The sequence below is a fragment of the Salminus brasiliensis genome, chromosome 7, assembly GCF_030463535.1.
Source record: "Salminus brasiliensis chromosome 7, fSalBra1.hap2, whole genome shotgun sequence".
NCBI classification, from domain to species: domain Eukaryota; kingdom Metazoa; phylum Chordata; class Actinopteri; order Characiformes; family Bryconidae; genus Salminus; species Salminus brasiliensis.
Genome location: NC_132884.1, coordinates 27,595,618 through 27,614,453, shown reverse-complemented (window position 1 = coordinate 27,614,453; position 18,836 = coordinate 27,595,618). Strand labels below are relative to the sequence as shown.

General features: G+C 42.2%; 2 protein-coding genes across 2 annotated transcripts in view; both read right to left on the bottom strand.

The window, feature by feature from the left end:
- The window catches only part of cyfip1 (cytoplasmic FMR1 interacting protein 1), a 49,047-nt gene extending 45,461 nt beyond the window's left edge, over positions 1-3,586 (bottom strand). The window contains exon 1 of the mRNA XM_072684395.1: positions 3,354-3,586. The gene's annotated coding sequence lies outside the window, so the exon portion shown is untranslated. The remainder of the gene's footprint in view (positions 1-3,353) is intronic.
- Positions 3,587-8,729: 5,143 nt separating this feature from the next.
- tubgcp5 (tubulin gamma complex component 5) lies at positions 8,730-17,936 on the bottom strand. The gene is made up of 23 exons (XM_072684394.1): positions 17,308-17,936; positions 17,139-17,192; positions 16,947-17,055; positions 16,752-16,848; positions 16,589-16,668; positions 16,109-16,244; positions 15,703-15,820; positions 15,387-15,476; positions 14,970-15,063; positions 14,274-14,541; positions 13,971-14,173; positions 13,530-13,645; positions 13,032-13,300; positions 12,397-12,595; positions 12,104-12,292; positions 11,740-11,922; positions 11,495-11,579; positions 11,285-11,405; positions 10,580-10,731; positions 10,301-10,426; positions 10,054-10,142; positions 9,401-9,501; positions 8,730-9,264 (listed from the first exon to the last, which is right to left on the bottom strand). The coding sequence occupies exons 1-23, from the start codon at positions 17,439-17,441 to the stop codon at positions 9,218-9,220; spliced, it is 3,060 nt and encodes a 1,019-aa protein (XP_072540495.1). The 5' UTR covers positions 17,442-17,936; the 3' UTR covers positions 8,730-9,217.
- Between the last annotated feature and the right edge of the window lie 900 nt (positions 17,937-18,836).

The following is an 18,836-nucleotide window of genomic DNA, read 5'->3' as shown; positions in this document are numbered from 1 at the left end:
ATGTCATGAGTCACACTTTTTGTTTACAGTATTATGATTATTTGCTTTGTATAGAAGCTGTAAACAGTAATTAACTGTTCAGCTTACACTTCTAGGCATTTTGCAGATTTTCTTTTCAATAACTGGTTTGGCTAATCAACACTTGATTATGTTAAATCAGGAAAGCTGGTGATTTAATGGAATAAATCCATGTGATGACTGGGGGCATCTAGTAGAAATCTGAAAGCAAACTTTAATTTGAAAGCAAACAAAATTAAATGTGTTACTTTGTATTTTTGTATTATTTTATTCATGTTATTAAGCTTCGGTATTTAACACTGTTAAGCCATACTGGTGCAGAACAGAGGCTGAGCTCTAGGGTGGTGCAGTATCTTAATAGCAATCTGATATTTTTGCTGGGTGGAGTTAAATTGGACTAAAAGCTCCTCCCAAAAGGAAAATGCTTTCATGTAGGCTGTTCACCCTGCACAGGCTCTGCATGCCATCGCTCACAAGCATGCGCGCACGCACACACACACACACACACACACACAAACACACACACACACGAGCAGCTTCGATTCTCTATAAACTGCAAGACAATTTCCTACAGCATGTAGGCACTTTCACACCTCCCTCGCAAACTCACACTACATGCCATCCTCTTGAAGACAGAAAGATACAGACTTCACACTTTATTTATCCTCCAGCTCACATGTGCAGACAGTAATCAGAAGTGTGAAGCGTGACAAACACGAGACAACTCGTAGATGCGCAGATTTTGCACTGAACCGAAGATTATAAAAATAAAGAACTATACAAGGGTTCTCCCGTTCAGCCCTTCCTGTGTCTTCGGTCCTGTGAACATGAGTGCATCTCGGTCATGATTTCCCAGCTTTCTCAAACTTTTCAGGTCAGTTACACGCTAAGCAGGAAGACTGTGCTGATGTTTTGGGAGAGATAAGATCAGACTGCCTTGATCCACAGCCTCAGTGGGGAATGTGCTAAAAAAGCCAAACATGCCTCCTGCCTCACAGGCCTCCTGACCCAAAACCCAGCAGCTGTGGCTGTCTCTGATTTTTACCTAACACACCATGCAGGACTTAACAGAGGCTCAAAAATGAAAACATGCAGTGTGATGACGACAAGCATGTTCAAGATGTTCAAGATACCGCTGTTAAAGAAGTAGTTCAGCGAGAAATCTAAATGACACCATTTCCCCTCATCTGAGATGTAGTTAATCAGCCGAGACAAGTTTGCTGCTTCAGTTGTAAGTGAAGCTATAAGGCTAAAAAAACAGAAGTCATTAACTTGATGTTTTTAGGTGGCGTAAACTTCCATTACTTAGCCTCGTAACTTCAGTGCAAAACAAAAAGAAGCAAACTTCCGCTAGCAAATATGTCTTAAATGATTTGCTGTCTTCGCTGTAATTTTTTATTTTAAAAGATTTGTTTAATAGCTGAAAAGTTGTAAATGGAGAATTTGAGATATTAAAAGTGTAAATCATAAAAAAAAGATCTGCCATCATACTGCTATAATTTCAACATGATTCCTGTATGAATTGTTGTGGTACTTGGTTAAACGTTTGAGGTGACCGTATTCGAATACTGACATTACAGATTTGCTCCCATTTACAATGAATTATTATGTGTATTATTTAATATTCTGCTAATTTGAATCTGACCACATTTCCAAGGACTGTCTGTTAATGACATGATTGAGATTATATGGCTGTAACTACTCTAGCTGAGCTAGTTAGGTAGGTTCAACAACACTAAAAATATGTTTGGCTAACAAACACATGTTGGCACATAGTGCACTGAGGAGAAAACAACCTAGGATATGTCCATCAGCCTTCAAAAACACTATAATGGTTAGAAATCCATGAAGAAGATGCGAAAACCAACGGACACTAATTCTCCACTAGTTCAGAGTAGTTGAAATAGCTGATCATTTCAGTGATGTTCCCTAATATTCCTGTTACACTGGTCTCTATATATTAATCATATTGGTCATATAGTCATTATATTAATACAGGGTTATACAGTACCATAAGTCTCTGGTGTGGTAATAGTCAGGACATGGTACAGTAGCACAAGGACAAAAGACAAGACACGAGCCAAGGTGCATAGACGATCAGCACAATATTAGTAGGAGAGGAAGACAGCTGCTGCCGTCATCAGGAACAGCTGGAATATGGTAAACTAATATAATTATTAAAAAAATGATCAGCATCAGACTTAACTTATGTATTTTAAAATGGTATTTGGGGCCATATTTATGTTAAAATAAATTTCTATAATTTCCTATAAACACTCTTACTGTCTTTAGGATGTCATTAGGAGCAGGAAAACATCAGATATCAGCCTTGATCCATAGTGTAAAATCAGTGCAGTCATCGTTTCTAGAAAATACTAAACAGCTCTCTAGAAAATGAACCGTGTCAGACATCAGCAGCTCAGTTTGTTAAGTAAAGGTTACGACAGGTCAGGAATGAAACCTTTCCGGCTGATGAACCCTTCCTATATTTTTTTAACGAATATTTTTAGGGTTGTGATCAACCACCAGAATAACAGTTTAACCCACAGCATCGCTTCAAGCCCATCCTTTTCACCTTTGACTCTCCAAAGCCCACACTTTCCAATGCCACATGCTGAATGTGAGCTCCTCAACACTGCTCACTCACATTCCTCAATGAAACGATCATTCCCAGCCCAACACCACTTCAGGAAGTGCTTCTGATCGGCGCAGTCTTCACTGATTGAGTCTGCAGTGCTTTCCAGCACATTTACCAGCACTACCACTCAACTCCACTCAACGACTTTCCACCCCTATTTTAACACTAAACCAGTCGATTTAAGGACAGGCAGAGTTTAGAGGCTGCTCGTCTCTGAAGTAGCTAGCTAGCTGCCTCCACAAACACACAGTGCTCAACACACACACACACACACACATATATATATATATATATATATATAAATATAACAGCCCCTCAAATCAAGCGCACTGACTTCTTAATCGTACAGATCAATGAAAACAGCGGCCGGTGGGCTCGCCTTCCCCTCTCGGTCGTGTTACTGTAGGGAACTTGCTCCCACCTGGCTCCATTAACCACTGCACATTACTCAGAGGCCTAACCCAGCCAACCAGCGGCTTGACCCACAGATTACTACCGTGTGTTAATTAAGAAGCTACGCTGCTATTTCCCCCCTCCTGTATCTCCTCAGATAGTTTAGCTGCCTCGTCGTGTCTATAAAAGTCGGGGGAAACGATTCACTTGGAAGCGCAAGAGTCGCGACAAAGCACAAAAGCCAACACCCAAAAGCAAGGAGAAAACTTTTCGCCGGAGCCAGACGCTAGCACAAGCTACCCACCCTTAGTTTCTGTTTTCCAGGGACAAACTGCTCCGCTCCGCGCGTTTAAATCCCCATTGGCCGCGAAGTCTCCGCGGAGATATCTCGGTTCAAACGTGCTGGAGTTCACGGTCGTCTGAGCGGCTGCTGTATTTACAGACCAACTTTACAATTGTGCTGAAATCCTGCCTTTCGCCCGAAGCGCTCACAGACAGGCAGGCAGGCAAGCAGGCAGGCGGCCAGCTCACTGTGGGAGTTCCCGTTCCTCCTCCACTACAGGAAAACTCGACAGGAAAGTCCACAGACGCGCGCCGAGCCCCACCGCCAGGGGGCGCCCAGGGACAACCGCAGAGCAGCAGCTCGAATACCAAACACTAGAGCCGAAATCTGATAATCGTGTAAATTGTAATTATTATAATTATATATATATTGTAATAATTGTATAAATAATTATATAATTATTAGAATTATTAGATTCACGTATCCAAAATCTTTGCTTCATGAATGTATTGGAGATCCTTGACCCCAGACTATATGCAAATACTGCCTTTCATGCTAGGACTAGGAGTGTGCACTACTGCCCTATGTAATTATCCAGGGTGTACTCCAATTCAGACCCTCAGTTATACTTCCTTAAATCCCACCAGCAACAAATAGACTTTAACAAATTAGACTAAAAATGTTTTTTTTATTAATAAAAGGGTAGATGTCTTATTAACAGGTATGTCAGTGGTATATTAGGTTGTGTGAACATACATGTATTTAAACCCTGAGAAAAGATGATGTGGCTCTGTAAAGCTCTGCAAACAATAGGAAGATGTAAAATGTGCTGTAATTTACATACACAGATCAGTGAACCACACGCCAACACTCTATTTCTGTTATTTTAGTGAGATTACTGCCACATTTATATCATGCACACATGGGGAAATCATGTGAACAGACATCATTAGCTACCTGTTTGCAAGAGGGTTGGGTCCTTTTCAGCCAGCACTTCACCAGGAACTCGTATTGCATTGCTGTTCGGCACAACACCCAGCTGCCAGAGGCTGGAACTTGAATCTTGAAGCACCCGGCACACCAGCCGGCACAACCTCTGACTGCAGGGTTTCAGCCGGCACTTCAAGCAGCACATCCTAAAGCAGCCTGCCCACCACATGACACATCCAAAAGTGGCTGGGACTTCAACAGGCACATACTAAAGCAGCTGGCACACTATCTGGCACATTCTAAAGCAGCCGGCACACCACCTGGCACATCTTAAAGCAGCCAGCACACCAAATGGCACATCTTAAAGCAGCCAGCACACCAACTGTCACACCGACCATCACATCCTGAAGCAGCCGGCACACCACCTGGTACAACTTTACAAAGCCAGCACACCAAGTGGCACACCCTAAAGCTGCTGGCACACCAGCTGGCACATTCTAAAACAGCCAACACACCAACTGGCACGTCCTGAAGCAGCCGGCACACCACCTGGCACATCTTAAAGCAGCCAGCACACCAACTGTCACACCGACCATCACGTCCTGAAGCAGCCGGCACACCACCTGGCACAATTTTACAAAGCCAGCACACCAAGTGGCACACCTTAAAGCTGCTGGCACACCAGCTGGCACATTCTAAAACAGCCAACACACCAACTGGCACATCCTAAAGCAGCCAGCACACCACCTGGCACATCTTAAAGCAGCCAGCACACTAACTGGCACACCAACCATCACATCCTGAAGCAGCCGGCACACCACCTGGCACAACTTTACAAAGCCAGCACACCAAGTGGCACACCTTAAAGCTGCTGGCACACCAGCTGGCACATTCTAAAACAGCCGGCACACCAACTGGCACATCCTAAACAGCCAGCACACCACCTGGCACACCAACCATCACATCCTAAAACAGCCGGCACACCACCTGGCACAACTTTACAAAGCCAGCACACCAAGTGGCACACCTTAAAGCTGCTGGCACACCATCTGGCACAATCTAAAGCAGCCAGCACACCAACTGGCACACCAACCATCACATCTTGCCGCAGCCGGCAACATCACCTGGCACATGACACAGCAGCCGGCACACCAAGGACAACCGCAGAGCAGCAGCTCGAATACCAAACACTAGAGCCGAAATCTGATAATCGTGTAAATTGTAATTATTATAATTATATATATATTGTAATAATTGTATAAATAATTATATAATTATTAGAATTATTAGATTCACGTATCCAAAATCTTTGCTTCATGAATGTATTGGAGATCCTTGACCCCAGACTATATGCAAATACTGCCTTTCATGCTAGGACTAGGAGTGTGCACTACTGCCCTATGTAATTATCCAGGGTGTACTCCAATTCAGACCCTCAGTTATACTTCCTTAAATCCCACCAGCAACAAATAGACTTTAACAAATTAGACTAAAAATGTTTTTTTTATTAATAAAAGGGTAGATGTCTTATTAACAGGTATGTCAGTGGTATATTAGGTTGTGTGAACATACATGTATTTAAACCCTGAGAAAAGATGATGTGGCTCTGTAAAGCTCTGCAAACAATAGGAAGATGTAAAATGTGCTGTAATTTACATACACAGATCAGTGAACCACACGCCAACACTCTATTTCTGTTATTTTAGTGAGATTACTGCCACATTTATATCATGCACACATGGGGAAATCATGTGAACAGACATCATTAGCTACCTGTTTGCAAGAGGGTTGGGTCCTTTTCAGCCAGCACTTCACCAGGAACTCGTATTGCATTGCTGTTCGGCACAACACCCAGCTGCCAGAGGCTGGAACTTGAATCTTGAAGCACCCGGCACACCAGCCGGCACAACCTCTGACTGCAGGGTTTCAGCCGGCACTTCAAGCAGCACATCCTAAAGCAGCCTGCCCACCACATGACACATCCAAAAGTGGCTGGGACTTCAACAGGCACATACTAAAGCAGCTGGCACACTATCTGGCACATTCTAAAGCAGCCGGCACACCACCTGGCACATCTTAAAGCAGCCAGCACACCAAATGGCACATCTTAAAGCAGCCAGCACACCAACTGTCACACCGACCATCACATCCTGAAGCAGCCGGCACACCACCTGGTACAACTTTACAAAGCCAGCACACCAAGTGGCACACCCTAAAGCTGCTGGCACACCAGCTGGCACATTCTAAAACAGCCAACACACCAACTGGCACGTCCTGAAGCAGCCGGCACACCACCTGGCACATCTTAAAGCAGCCAGCACACCAACTGTCACACCGACCATCACGTCCTGAAGCAGCCGGCACACCACCTGGCACAATTTTACAAAGCCAGCACACCAAGTGGCACACCTTAAAGCTGCTGGCACACCAGCTGGCACATTCTAAAACAGCCAACACACCAACTGGCACATCCTAAAGCAGCCAGCACACCACCTGGCACATCTTAAAGCAGCCAGCACACTAACTGGCACACCAACCATCACATCCTGAAGCAGCCGGCACACCACCTGGCACAACTTTACAAAGCCAGCACACCAAGTGGCACACCTTAAAGCTGCTGGCACACCAGCTGGCACATTCTAAAACAGCCGGCACACCAACTGGCACATCCTAAACAGCCAGCACACCACCTGGCACACCAACCATCACATCCTAAAACAGCCGGCACACCACCTGGCACAACTTTACAAAGCCAGCACACCAAGTGGCACACCTTAAAGCTGCTGGCACACCATCTGGCACAATCTAAAGCAGCCAGCACACCAACTGGCACACCAACCATCACATCTTGCCGCAGCCGGCAACATCACCTGGCACATGACACAGCAGCCGGCACACCAACCAGCATGTCTTATAGCAGCTGGCACACCATCCAGCACATCCTAAAGCAGCCGGCACACCACCTGGCACATAATACATGTTTGCCTCCTTATGAACGGGTTCTAATGTAGAAATGACTCTGATGGATCAGGCAGTCATAGAGGAGTTTACGCATTCGAGTTCAGTTGTATATAAACTGAAATAAAGTAATTTTAGCGCGTTTATTTGTCTCAATGCTGCGCTGATGACACAGTCTGTAAATAGTTTAAAAGGGAAGCTTGCATGGTCTGAAGGAGTGTGTTAGCAGCAGTGTTAGTGGACTTTTCTCATGTGTGCCAAAAAGGGTCTCGCGCATTACCCTGAACTGTCCAGGGTGACAGTCTCCAGATCCATTAATCAGATTAATATACTGTAATTAATCGACACCTGAGATGTGCCCAGGTGTTTGTTTTTCTCTACAGCTGTTGAGACTTCAGTCTTTTAAGCAAATGTGGTGTTTTTACGCATTTGGTGCGTTTTTACCTATTCAGTACGTTTTTACGTACCTGATGTGTTTTACGTGTTTTCTGTGTTATGCGTTTAGTGCGTTTTTAGGCACCATGCGCAAAACAAGGAAAAAGTGCACTCAGCTATCAATGCTCCTTTCTCTTTGTGCTTTAAAGTGATGATAAATTATTTTTAACAGATGTGAAAGACAAAATGAGCTGTAATTTAACCCCAGTCCATATATTATAGACAGTACATAAGCAACCATTCAGCACGGGCAGCCGACAGTTGCTGTGTTTGTTGTTGATGGTCATCTAGCACTGTTCAAAACCAGCCATTAGAGATAGAGCAAGTAATTTAACCCCAGTCCATATATTCACCCCACTCTGATTATTCATGTATAGTTAATTAATGTATTGATTAATTAATAAGTGCCATGTTTCAAGTTATTTAACATCTAGATGTAAATATTGGGGAAGAAAAGTTATAGTTTCAGTAACTGAAAGTAAGCACCATACAAAGACTGACCTCTCTCTATTTAACAATCTACTTCAAAGATAACGCTTTCATGATATTGTTTAGGCTGGTTCAAGTGCCAGCTGCTTTAACATCAGCCTGTTGGTGTGCCAGCTGCTTTAACATTGCTGGTTGAAGTGCCAACTTTTTGTAAGATGTACTGATTGGCTGCTGTAGGATGTGCTGGTTGGTTTGCCAGCTGCTTTATGATGTGCCAATTGAAGTGTCAAGTGACACCTAGCTGCCATGTGATGTGATGGCTCAGGTACCGGCTGGTTTAACATGTGCTTTAAGATGTGGCGGTCTACTTGGCAGCTGCTGTAGTATGCACCGATTGGTGTAATGGCTGTTTTAGGATGTGCTGGCTGATGTGATGGCTGCTTTAAGATGTGCCGGGTGGTGTAACATGTTCTGTCCTCTTTGCATATGTAATATTATTGCACTAATTGTGACTCTACAACATGACACAAACTTATTTGACTGCCACTACTCTTCAAGAACATACATACAGTTAGTGTTCTTATATCATTGGTTCTTTCATTTTAAGTTAAAATAATCATTCGTAAAGGAAAGGAACAACTACGATTTATAATAATGACTGATTTATTGCGCACAGAACAGACACTGAAAAGGCCAAAAGTCAGTTTTAGCAGTAACAATACATACACAGCATATACACATATACAGGCATTCAACACTATTCCGTTTTACACAGAATACTATCCCTTTTGTTAAGATGTTGGGACACACACAACCAGTAGCAAAATAACTCTTCCTCCAGGACTTATGTTTGCATGTCTACATGGTTTATGCCCTAGTTTAAGTGCAGCAATTACTATTTAAATGCTTTTACAAAATTACAATGTGCAATATCTACTTTCCGCAGACAGCCGCCACACACAAACACAGGGCGAAACCTTCACACTGAAGAAGAGCTGCTGATTGACACTAGTGGTCCACCATGTGCTATGATCTCAGACCTCTTAGCAGGGACAAACAGTGGAATAGACAGTACATAAGCAACCATTCAGCACGGGCAGCCGACAGTTGCTGTGTTTGTTGTTGATGGTCATCTAGCACTGTTCAAAACCAGCCATTAGAGATAGAGCAAGGGACTCCACTATGAGAAAAAAAAAAGACAGACAGTTATCTAGCAGCACAACATTGTATGTATTTGATGTGCAGGAAACACACAATTTGTTGCAAGAGAGGAAGCTGGTAAAAACAACAACACAGCAACACAGCAGTAGACTCACAATGAGGAAACGATCCCCTGCAGACAGCCTTGTTCAGAATGGTCACCAGGAACATGTGACAGTTCTTGAAATCTGACTCCATTTTGTCAATAGATTCAATCCTGAGACAGACACAAGAGATACACTATATGAAGTATGAAGAAGTATTGGGACAACTTTTCATTCATTGTATCTACTGAAATTAATGCCAATAAATAATAATAATAATAATAATAATAATAATAAATAGGATAGTAGGGTACTAGATTTTGGAGATTTGCTGTAAAAAATTTATTGCATTCAGCAACAAGAACGTTAGTGAAGTCAGGATGTTTGATAATCACCACCCCACACCTCATCTTCAAGTACTGGATGGAGCACCATCATTTCAAAGAACACTGCTCCACAGCTCGAGGCTGGAGGGGCTTTATACCCCTCTAGTTCACACCTGGCATTCGGCATGATGCCAATAGGTTCATGTTTATATGCTCCAGATAGTCCTATTCTAATGCTAATACTTCTCTACAGGGGCTAGACACAATCTGTGTGAGCAAAGGGTGCAAAATTAAGTAGCTGAATGTGTACATTAGAAGGGGTGTCCATAAACACTTAAACCTATAGTGGATTTTGAAGACATATATATGTACAAAGGCATTTGTTTTGGTATAGCTTACTTCCATGCTCCAAAGCCAGCCTGCCACCGGTCAGAGAAGATGAGAACCAGATTAAGCACCTTCATAATGGCTTCTTTGACAAAACTGACCTGCAAGGAGAGGGTAAACTTCATTTCTGGTTCAAGTTTTAGTATCACACACAGAACTAAAATAAAATAAATCAACTTTAATGGGGCACCTAAATAAGCTCCACTGGGCTACTGCCCCTAGATGCAAAGACACAGAATGTTTTCTGCATGTGACCTACTTTCTCCCTGAGAAGGCAGCGATCGTGGATGGTGGACAAATATCTATAGTGGATTTTTATGAGCTGGTCCAGGTCTTTCGCCTCCTGTACTTGGTGCTGAAATTCCAGACCTGTGCTGTGCAGGATCTGAAAACAGAATAGTGAAGGCAGAGTAACAGAAATCATTTGATTAATAACTGTTACACATTTAACAGGATCCTCATTCAGTAAACATAAATATCATAAACCTTCGACTGCATTTTAAGCCTCCACAAATCCACTCAGATGAAAAATGCCCACCCTAGTCATGATGTAGTTGTGTAGACTGTTAACAAAATGCATTAGCTTGACCCTTAGCAGAAACATTCTGTGGATCTGTTGATTTATAGGTTCTCTGCCAGTGTACTCTTCAGACTGGCCTCCTTCCTGTCTCTTAGCAGCTGCTGTCAAATCTGTGGAGAAATGTCATTTTTAGCAGACAGAAAATCAGGTGACCTAAATCAAATCTGCTTGATCCATCTCTGTACAACTTTCCAAACAGGACTATGAAGGTTGTGTCTGAAAGTTAGTTTTCTCCTTCAACATAAACTCTAACATCTAAAATCACATACATGTACTGTATACCATCATCTGGCATCTATCCAGATAAAAAAACCTTTTATCTCCATTTTTTGGGCATTTTTCACTGTTGACATAACTTCTGACATGTAAATTATTTACATTGTGTCAAAATACCATTGCTTTTCCTTTCGAATGTAAAGTTGCTGCATTGGAGATACAAGGTTTCTGCATGACCGCGACAAGACCAGACAGACAGACAGACAGACAGACACACACACACACAGTGTGTGAATCTTTTGCAGAAGAGTAGAATCTGTTGCTCTTTTGCAAATGGGAAAATAAACCCCCTATTCAAAAACAACTCAGGAGGGGCAGGTGTCTACAAACATTTGGACGTGCACGCACACGCACGCACGCACACACGCACACTCAGCAATAACTTACCACTGAATCGCAATGTATCTAGACTGTATTTGGCCCATTTTATTTGTAGAAGGAGCAGGAAAACCTGATTGTAGATTTTCTGGCACTCAGAACTAATAACGATATCAACAGGCCATGGAACCTGGAAATAAAAAGTAGAAAATACAAAAACGTAGCCATGATTAAACACTTTAAACCTAAACACATGCATTGAAAATGTAGGTTAGTTACCTTATAACTCAAAGTAAGGCCATCAAGGTTATTGACTGGCTGTTTTTTCCTTGTGGGATCAATTGTCTCCAAAAATATTGACAACCTGTGAAATTAGCCAAAAGGCACACCAGTTAAGCAGAAAACTGAATTACACTAAAAGTCATTTTAAGTTGTTCTTCCTGCATGGAGAACAACTTAACAACTTTCCAGACTAAAACTACTTAAAAGGTAAAACCCATCGTAAACCCATCTTAAGTCAGTACCTGTTGCTGTCCTCGGGGTGGCGCTGTCCTACAGCCTCCTGCAACTGCACATTGAGGAATGCCAGCTGCTGCCAGCTCTCCTTTTCCAGTACCTTGTCAAAGATGGCTGTGTAGAAGTCATACATGGTGTCACCAGCCTCCAGCAGGAAATAGTTCCTCATAGCCTGAAGGTATCCCAGTAACCTGAAAGAAGAATTTAGAGCGCTCAGTAGAAGGCATGAAATTGCTCAGCCAGTGCCTTCAAAAATAGCCACAATATAAACTCAGCAAGACTGGCTCGATGTTTTGAATACCAACTGATGAATACAATTCACACAGACTGTATTCAAAACGAACCTTTAACATCCCAGGGACTGCATTTTACCTGTAGTCCTTCTTGAGGGTTCTCATGAGGTTGCCACAGCACTCAATGTACCTCCTCTCAATGTGGGGATACAGGCAGGAGCGCAGGGTCAGCTCAAACGTTTGGCAGGTCACTGATTCTGATGAACGGTCCACAATCACATCCCCACCAGAGAACTTCTCGTGAAAGTCCTTCTGCTCCAAATACAACCTGAGGATGATGTGGAAGACAATTCATATTCAGAAGAAACACAGTTTCTTGATCCTTGTCTTTCATCTACATCCTGACATTTCTGTGGCAGATTAAATCATCACCTGGCAAAGTTAATGGCCAGCAGGGGGTCATGGATGTCATCCATTTCCAGATGACGTGCAACAATGGACTGCATCTTAATAAGACTCCTCTTTGTGGCTTGTTGCTCAGTAACTGTATCCGTGGGCGACTCCTCTCCACGCCGCAGACGAGTCTGTACTGATTCCAGGAAAAGTGTGTACAGACTTTTTCGCTCTGCATCTGAGAAATGACAAGAAATAAACATGCACAATAAAGCACGTAATGTACACTATATGTCCAAATATTTGTGGACACCCCTTCTAATGAATGCCTTCAGCTACTTTCAGTTGCACCCGTTGTGGACAGAGATACGCATTTGCGCAGACACAGCTTATCTAGTCCCTGTAGAAATGTAGAATAGGACTCTCTGGAACAAATAAACAGGAACATATTGGCACCCTGCCAGGTGTGGGCTAGAGGAGTATAAAGCTTCCCAGTAAGCTGGAGAGTCAACCTGGATAACGTAATCCCAGAAATGAACATCAGGAAAGTAATTTCCCTCTTATTTTAATGGTCAGATTTAACCTGGGTTTATCAAGCTAACTTGAGAGAGTAACTGAAGAGCTTACCAGTCATGTGGCCCCTCTAGGGGCTCCCAATTGAATAAAACCCTCACCTCTGGAAGATCCATCAGCCTGCTCCGTCTCTTTGCAGTCCAGGTTCTTCAGGAGCTGCATGGACTTTCCTGCCATGATTATTTGCTTGAGGACAGGCTTGAGGAATGACACCATAGTGTGCTGTCTGCTGCTGGAGCTCTGCTCTCCTCCAGAACTTCCACTGGCAGCATCACTTAGTCTCTCCTCACTCTCCACTGCCTCAGACACACTGTACAGTGTGTAGGTGGCGTACCAAAAGTCCCTGTGGTTCACAGGCACATCCTTGTTCCTAACAGACAAGCACAAGATTAGTCTCAGTCAATTATTGTCTCCTTAAATCATAATAAACTTTATTCTTTTTTTGTCTGAAGAAACATTGGGAAGTTACATTAACAAACTGTGAACGCAAACATGTTCCATAGGAAGCTTTTCTAAGTGTACTAAAGCATGTTTCCAGAAATGGTGCTTCAAGGCACTATAAATGGACATATGCCCTCACTAACTCGTTTATTTCTTACCTTTGGATTATAAACTCTTTGGCTGGATCGAACAAGTGACCGTGAACAATCCACTCATCTACTATCTCGAGATACGGCCTGACCGTTTCAACCCAGAGTGAGAAGAGAAGCGCCACCTGGTGAAAGCAAGGGCATAAGAAAGATGCTAATTGTGAACACCGTATTTGTCTCTAAAGCAGTAATACATGTGCTACAGACCAAGCAATACATCAAACTCCAGGACAAGGGGCTCCAGGTACAAAGAACCACTTAGTAGAGAGAGAGAGAGAGAGAGAGAGAGAGAACGAGCGAGAGCGCACAGACATGCGAGTGTGGAACCCCAAGTGTATACTGTTTTCTCGCAATCACAAAACCTGACAGTTGCTGTAGAAAATGTAATGTTGGCTACCTTGCCCAACAATAGAGTAGAGAGTGAAAGGCACACTTAGCTATCACACTCACCGACTGCTCAGAAGCTTCACCCACACTGTCATACTCAATGATGGCCTTGTACAGAGTGTTCAGCAAGTGTGAGGCTCGCACCACATTTGGTGTACCAGGGGGAACTTCGGCTACTCCAGTGCAGAAAACTCGATGCAACACAGTGATCTGAGCCAGGTGAGGGCTGAGCCTCTCCAACACAGAGGACAAAGTCACCGTCTCATCTACACAGACACACCAATAAACATCCCACTGAAAAACACCATTTTAAATAACTGGAACGCTCAACATCATTACATCATGAAAAGAAAATTACATAGTTACCTTTGCCAATGATCTCTCTCTCAATGGCAGTCAGCTCCTCTTTAAAGCTGGTAAAGTACTTGTACAGTGCCCACACAAATGCTTGGTAGGTTCTAAATGGGGGATCTGAGCCCTTTTTGGATGAGGAGGAGGAGGAGGAGGAGGAAGAGCTGAGGCCAGGAGGACAAGGCTCTGCACTGTGACCAGTCACCTCATCAATAAACCTCTGGAGACGAAACACTGCCTGGCCATAGGCTGCTATATGTTCCAGCACTGAGCGCAAGCAATTCTGCACCAGACATAAACACACTGTCAATTTATGAACACCAACCAGAGGCACCATAACACCATCTTTTAAAACCTTTTCCTAAAGATCACTGTGAAAATGGGTATATAAACGATACTGATACGCTCAAACATTGTAATTAATAAAGTTATCGTTCGGTTATACAAACACTGTATGAATGTTGGGTTCAAGTAAATAAAACAAGGAAGTACTGTATATGAAACATACTCTCTGGCACAGAGTTCATAGTCATAAGCTATAGGGTAACTAAATATGGAGCACAATAATCTTTCAAACTTAACTGCATTTCCCACCATATATCACCATTAATGAAATTATAAACACTCAGTGAATCTCAAAACAGAAATTAAAAAGCTAATACTTAAAAAAACTAAAAACAAAGCACTGCAGAAAAACTAGACTTTGCTCACATTTGTCAAGTGGGTGACGACCACATCGTTCCTCACGCTTACTTTGCCATCATGGTGCTGAAATATGAAAAGCCTCTTTACCCCCGACAAAAGCCTTTACACACAAAAGAATACACAGATCAATAATCATATTTTCATTTCTCATTTGCTTAGCAGGCAACAGGCTCTAGTGCTGGGATTGTGTTTGGAAAAGCCTACAATAACGAACAAAAACATCTTAAGACAAAATAAACCATAATTAATTCATTTTCTGCAAATATAAGAAAACAAGAACTTCAGACACTGATTTGGCTAATATCCACATCACAGAATTACCAAATGCCCTACTTCTATTTCAGCTACAGAAATGCAACAAAATAAAACCTGGTCTTTTTTTTTAATGCATAAGTGGGCCACTATAACTCTTTCCAATCATACCATAAAGTCTCTCGAATCACTTGGGTTTCGGTGACAAAAGCTTTCTCCTCAGGCAGGTAGAGAGGATCAGTGTTGTAGAGATGCTGATCCCTGGAGAGCAGGAGAGAATTATAGGGAAGTTATTGTCAGTAAAAACTAACACTGTCGAGTACATCACCTGGATGTTTTGATAAACACTGATAGCTTATCAGAGCCATTTCAGTTGCAAATGCTTTTAACATTCCATTGTGTCTTGGAGGATCAAACCAAAATCAAGGAAAGTAACAATTAAAGCTGAAATAATGGTAGACCACTAGATGGCCAGCTTTCATCTTACCACACATTGAGCAGGTTAGAGTGCAGATGGAGGCTGTGTGGAAAACGGGGTGAGTGGGGAACCCAGTAGGGCGTCACAACATGCAGTTCCAGCCAAGCCCGGGCATCTGGTTCACCCACTATACAAATGAGTACAGTGCGTTACTTATTCACACAACATTCAAATGTGCAGTTCCAGAATTTGTCAGAATGATATGATTTACAATTGCAAAAGCTGCATTAAAGCATTCCTGGAACATACTGTAATGACAACTGTGTCCACTGCATTAACTAGAACTGTGCCACTACATCAAGAAATGCCCTACTAAAGGTGGCACACTTTTTTAATATACCCTCTAGTGATTATACTACGTGATTCTGGATCCTGCAGCCTAGTGCTTTGATTAGTGTTGAGAGTCCACCCTTACCAGCCCAAGTGACTTGTACTGTCTTATTGTTCTGTTCCTGGTCTTCCTGTGGTGTTCTGTCCACCTGTATCCCTGAATCCTCTCTGCTGATGGGTTGCTGACTTTCTTCTTCCTCACTCTCATCTTCTGACCACTCCTGATAAGCAACACATAAGCAAACATATATCCACTATATAAGATAAAGACGTATTCACACATACATACATACACATTTATCCAGCCAGAACACATTTCACATATTAGAGGCATGAGAAGCAGAGATATAACCAACTTTATGAGGTTAAAGCTGTTTGTATTATAGTCCAGATTATGTATTAGGTCACATGTCCCATATGTACAATAAAATAACTACTGATGGTGCTGGCAGTCAATTTTAACAGGTGATGGGACTTCCGAAAATGTGTTAGCTGTTGGAGGAGTTTCAAGACTATGCTTATACATGTCTACACACTGTTCCAATTCAAAGCTGAGCTTACTCACCGGAGTGTCCGGAAAAGGCCCTGTGTCAATGTCTTCTCCTTCCATTAAATACTTAGCCCAGTCGAAACTGTCTTCTTTTTCTGTAGGGAGAATTTTGACAGAGGATTTATGCATTTAGTCCAAGCCTCTGAAAACACAAAAGCATTGACACAAGCCAACTCACCTGATTCTTTCAATCGAGGCCTTTCACTGTAGTTAGTGTTCGATGGAGAATCAGACAAGAAGAGTAACAGCGCCAATATACCATGATGAATATCAGTCTATAAGAAATGGGGGGGGGGGGGAATTAGACTTTTGGTACATATATATAGTTTATTATTGTCTTAATATTATCTACTAAGACTTTACTATTTCTTACCATGATTCCCTCAGCATTAGGAAGAGGGGAATTCAGGAATTCCTTCGTTAGCCGTATCCAGCTCTCTGCTTTACACAGGTCTGAGTGCACCATGAGTTTCTCATAGATTCTAAGCAATGAGCAATATATCAGTTTTTCAGTTTAGAAAATGGATGTGAAAATTCATAAACAACAGCTACAATAAATTCTCACCCATTTATTGAGCGCTGTACATTGTGACTGCTGACATCTAGGAAACGGTGAAACCTGGCCAGTTTGAGAGAGGAAAAGGTACAACACTAAGTACGTTATTTCTATTTCTATGTTAAACCTGTGAAGACTTACTGACATGGACAAGTGAAGCGTATCAGAGGCATCTCACCTGAAATTTGACCAGGCGAACTTGAGAGCCATTTGAAAGTTTTGGTCCTCTTCATCTTGAATGCCAGTCATGTGTGCTATCAGCCTCCTCACCTCCTGCTCCAGATCTTTCTCGAATTTGGTCCAGTGTGCCATCCTGCTGTCACTTAGCTTATCTAGCTACCTCTGTAAAATGATCTAAACTAGATTAAATTGAACCATTTAGACTCTGACTAATTTATCACTGTCTGTTCCCATAGTGTGTTTATTAGTCCAGCTGAGCTGAAGCTGTGCGCTTTCACTGCACACATCCTGACAAGACGGCTAACGCCTTAGCATCAATCTCACCTCAGTTTTAGTCATCTATGATCTGTCTAAGCGCGCAGGGGCTGCACTCACAGTATTCAAATGGTGCTGTAATATTGCAATATTTCTGTCCCGGTTCAGTCCAGGTTTATTGAAATGATGAGCTCTGATCCAGTTCAGCGCCGTTTCCCTTTCTTGCCGCTCAGCTTGTTATGACGCTCCTTCTGTGGTGTAATGTGAACACATCACGGAGTAGCAGCTCTCTACCGCCCCCTAACAGCCCGGAGACACCCTGAGGCCGGGATCTCCCAGCATGCTGAACCTACAACTACAACTGAACGACAGGAGAACTGTTGAACTGCTGATTAAACATATGAAACTAAAACGTAAAGCTCGTGTATTGTAAAAAATATAGAATACGAGCACAGGCTTAAATTCACAAACCCATCAAATCATTCAATACCCTGCGGTGAACTTAAAAAATGTAAGTAAAATTTACAAAAGAAAACGGAAATCGGATGTAAAGTAGGTCTTTTTCTAAGGTTTATTTGTTAATTTATTTATTTAATTGCACCACTTAGAGAGTTTCTTTCATTTTCGATTAAGTTAAAGATGACAAGAGAAAATAATTAAAATCATATTCATTAGATATTGAAAAAAAAAAAAAACACCAACGTAAACGTTTTCCTCTTAAAAATAGTAATAGTATATATTTTTTAAATTCACAATAACTGCATCACAACAATCTTTCGCAAAATGGACATATTTTGTTCAATTTATTCTAGGCAGAGTTTAGCCTGGTCTCTGAGACTGTGGGTGTTCAGTGGGTATGTGGTTTCTATGTATCTGGGACCATTTATTACATTCATCTGAAAGTTTCCTGACTGTAGGGATTTCTGTAGTGTATTTGTGTACTGTTATTATGCCTCGTCGCGGATTTTTGCTTTTTTGCTGTTGTTTGGGGATTCTGCCAGGCTGTGGGCTTTTATATTTCCTATTTTGGGATTTTTTTTTTCTGATGGCTTTTTCAGTCGGCTTTTATATCCTCTATTTTTCTATGTATTTTTGCTTGTGGACTGTTCTTGTGGTTTTGTTGTGTCTGTTATTATTTTCTAGTCTGCATGCTTTTATATTTCCTATTTTGGGTTTTATTTTGCTTTCTGATGGATTTTCCAGTCTGTGGGCTTTTATGTTTCCTATTTTTGGATGTAATTCTGCTTGCAGACAGTTCTTCTTGTGGTCTTT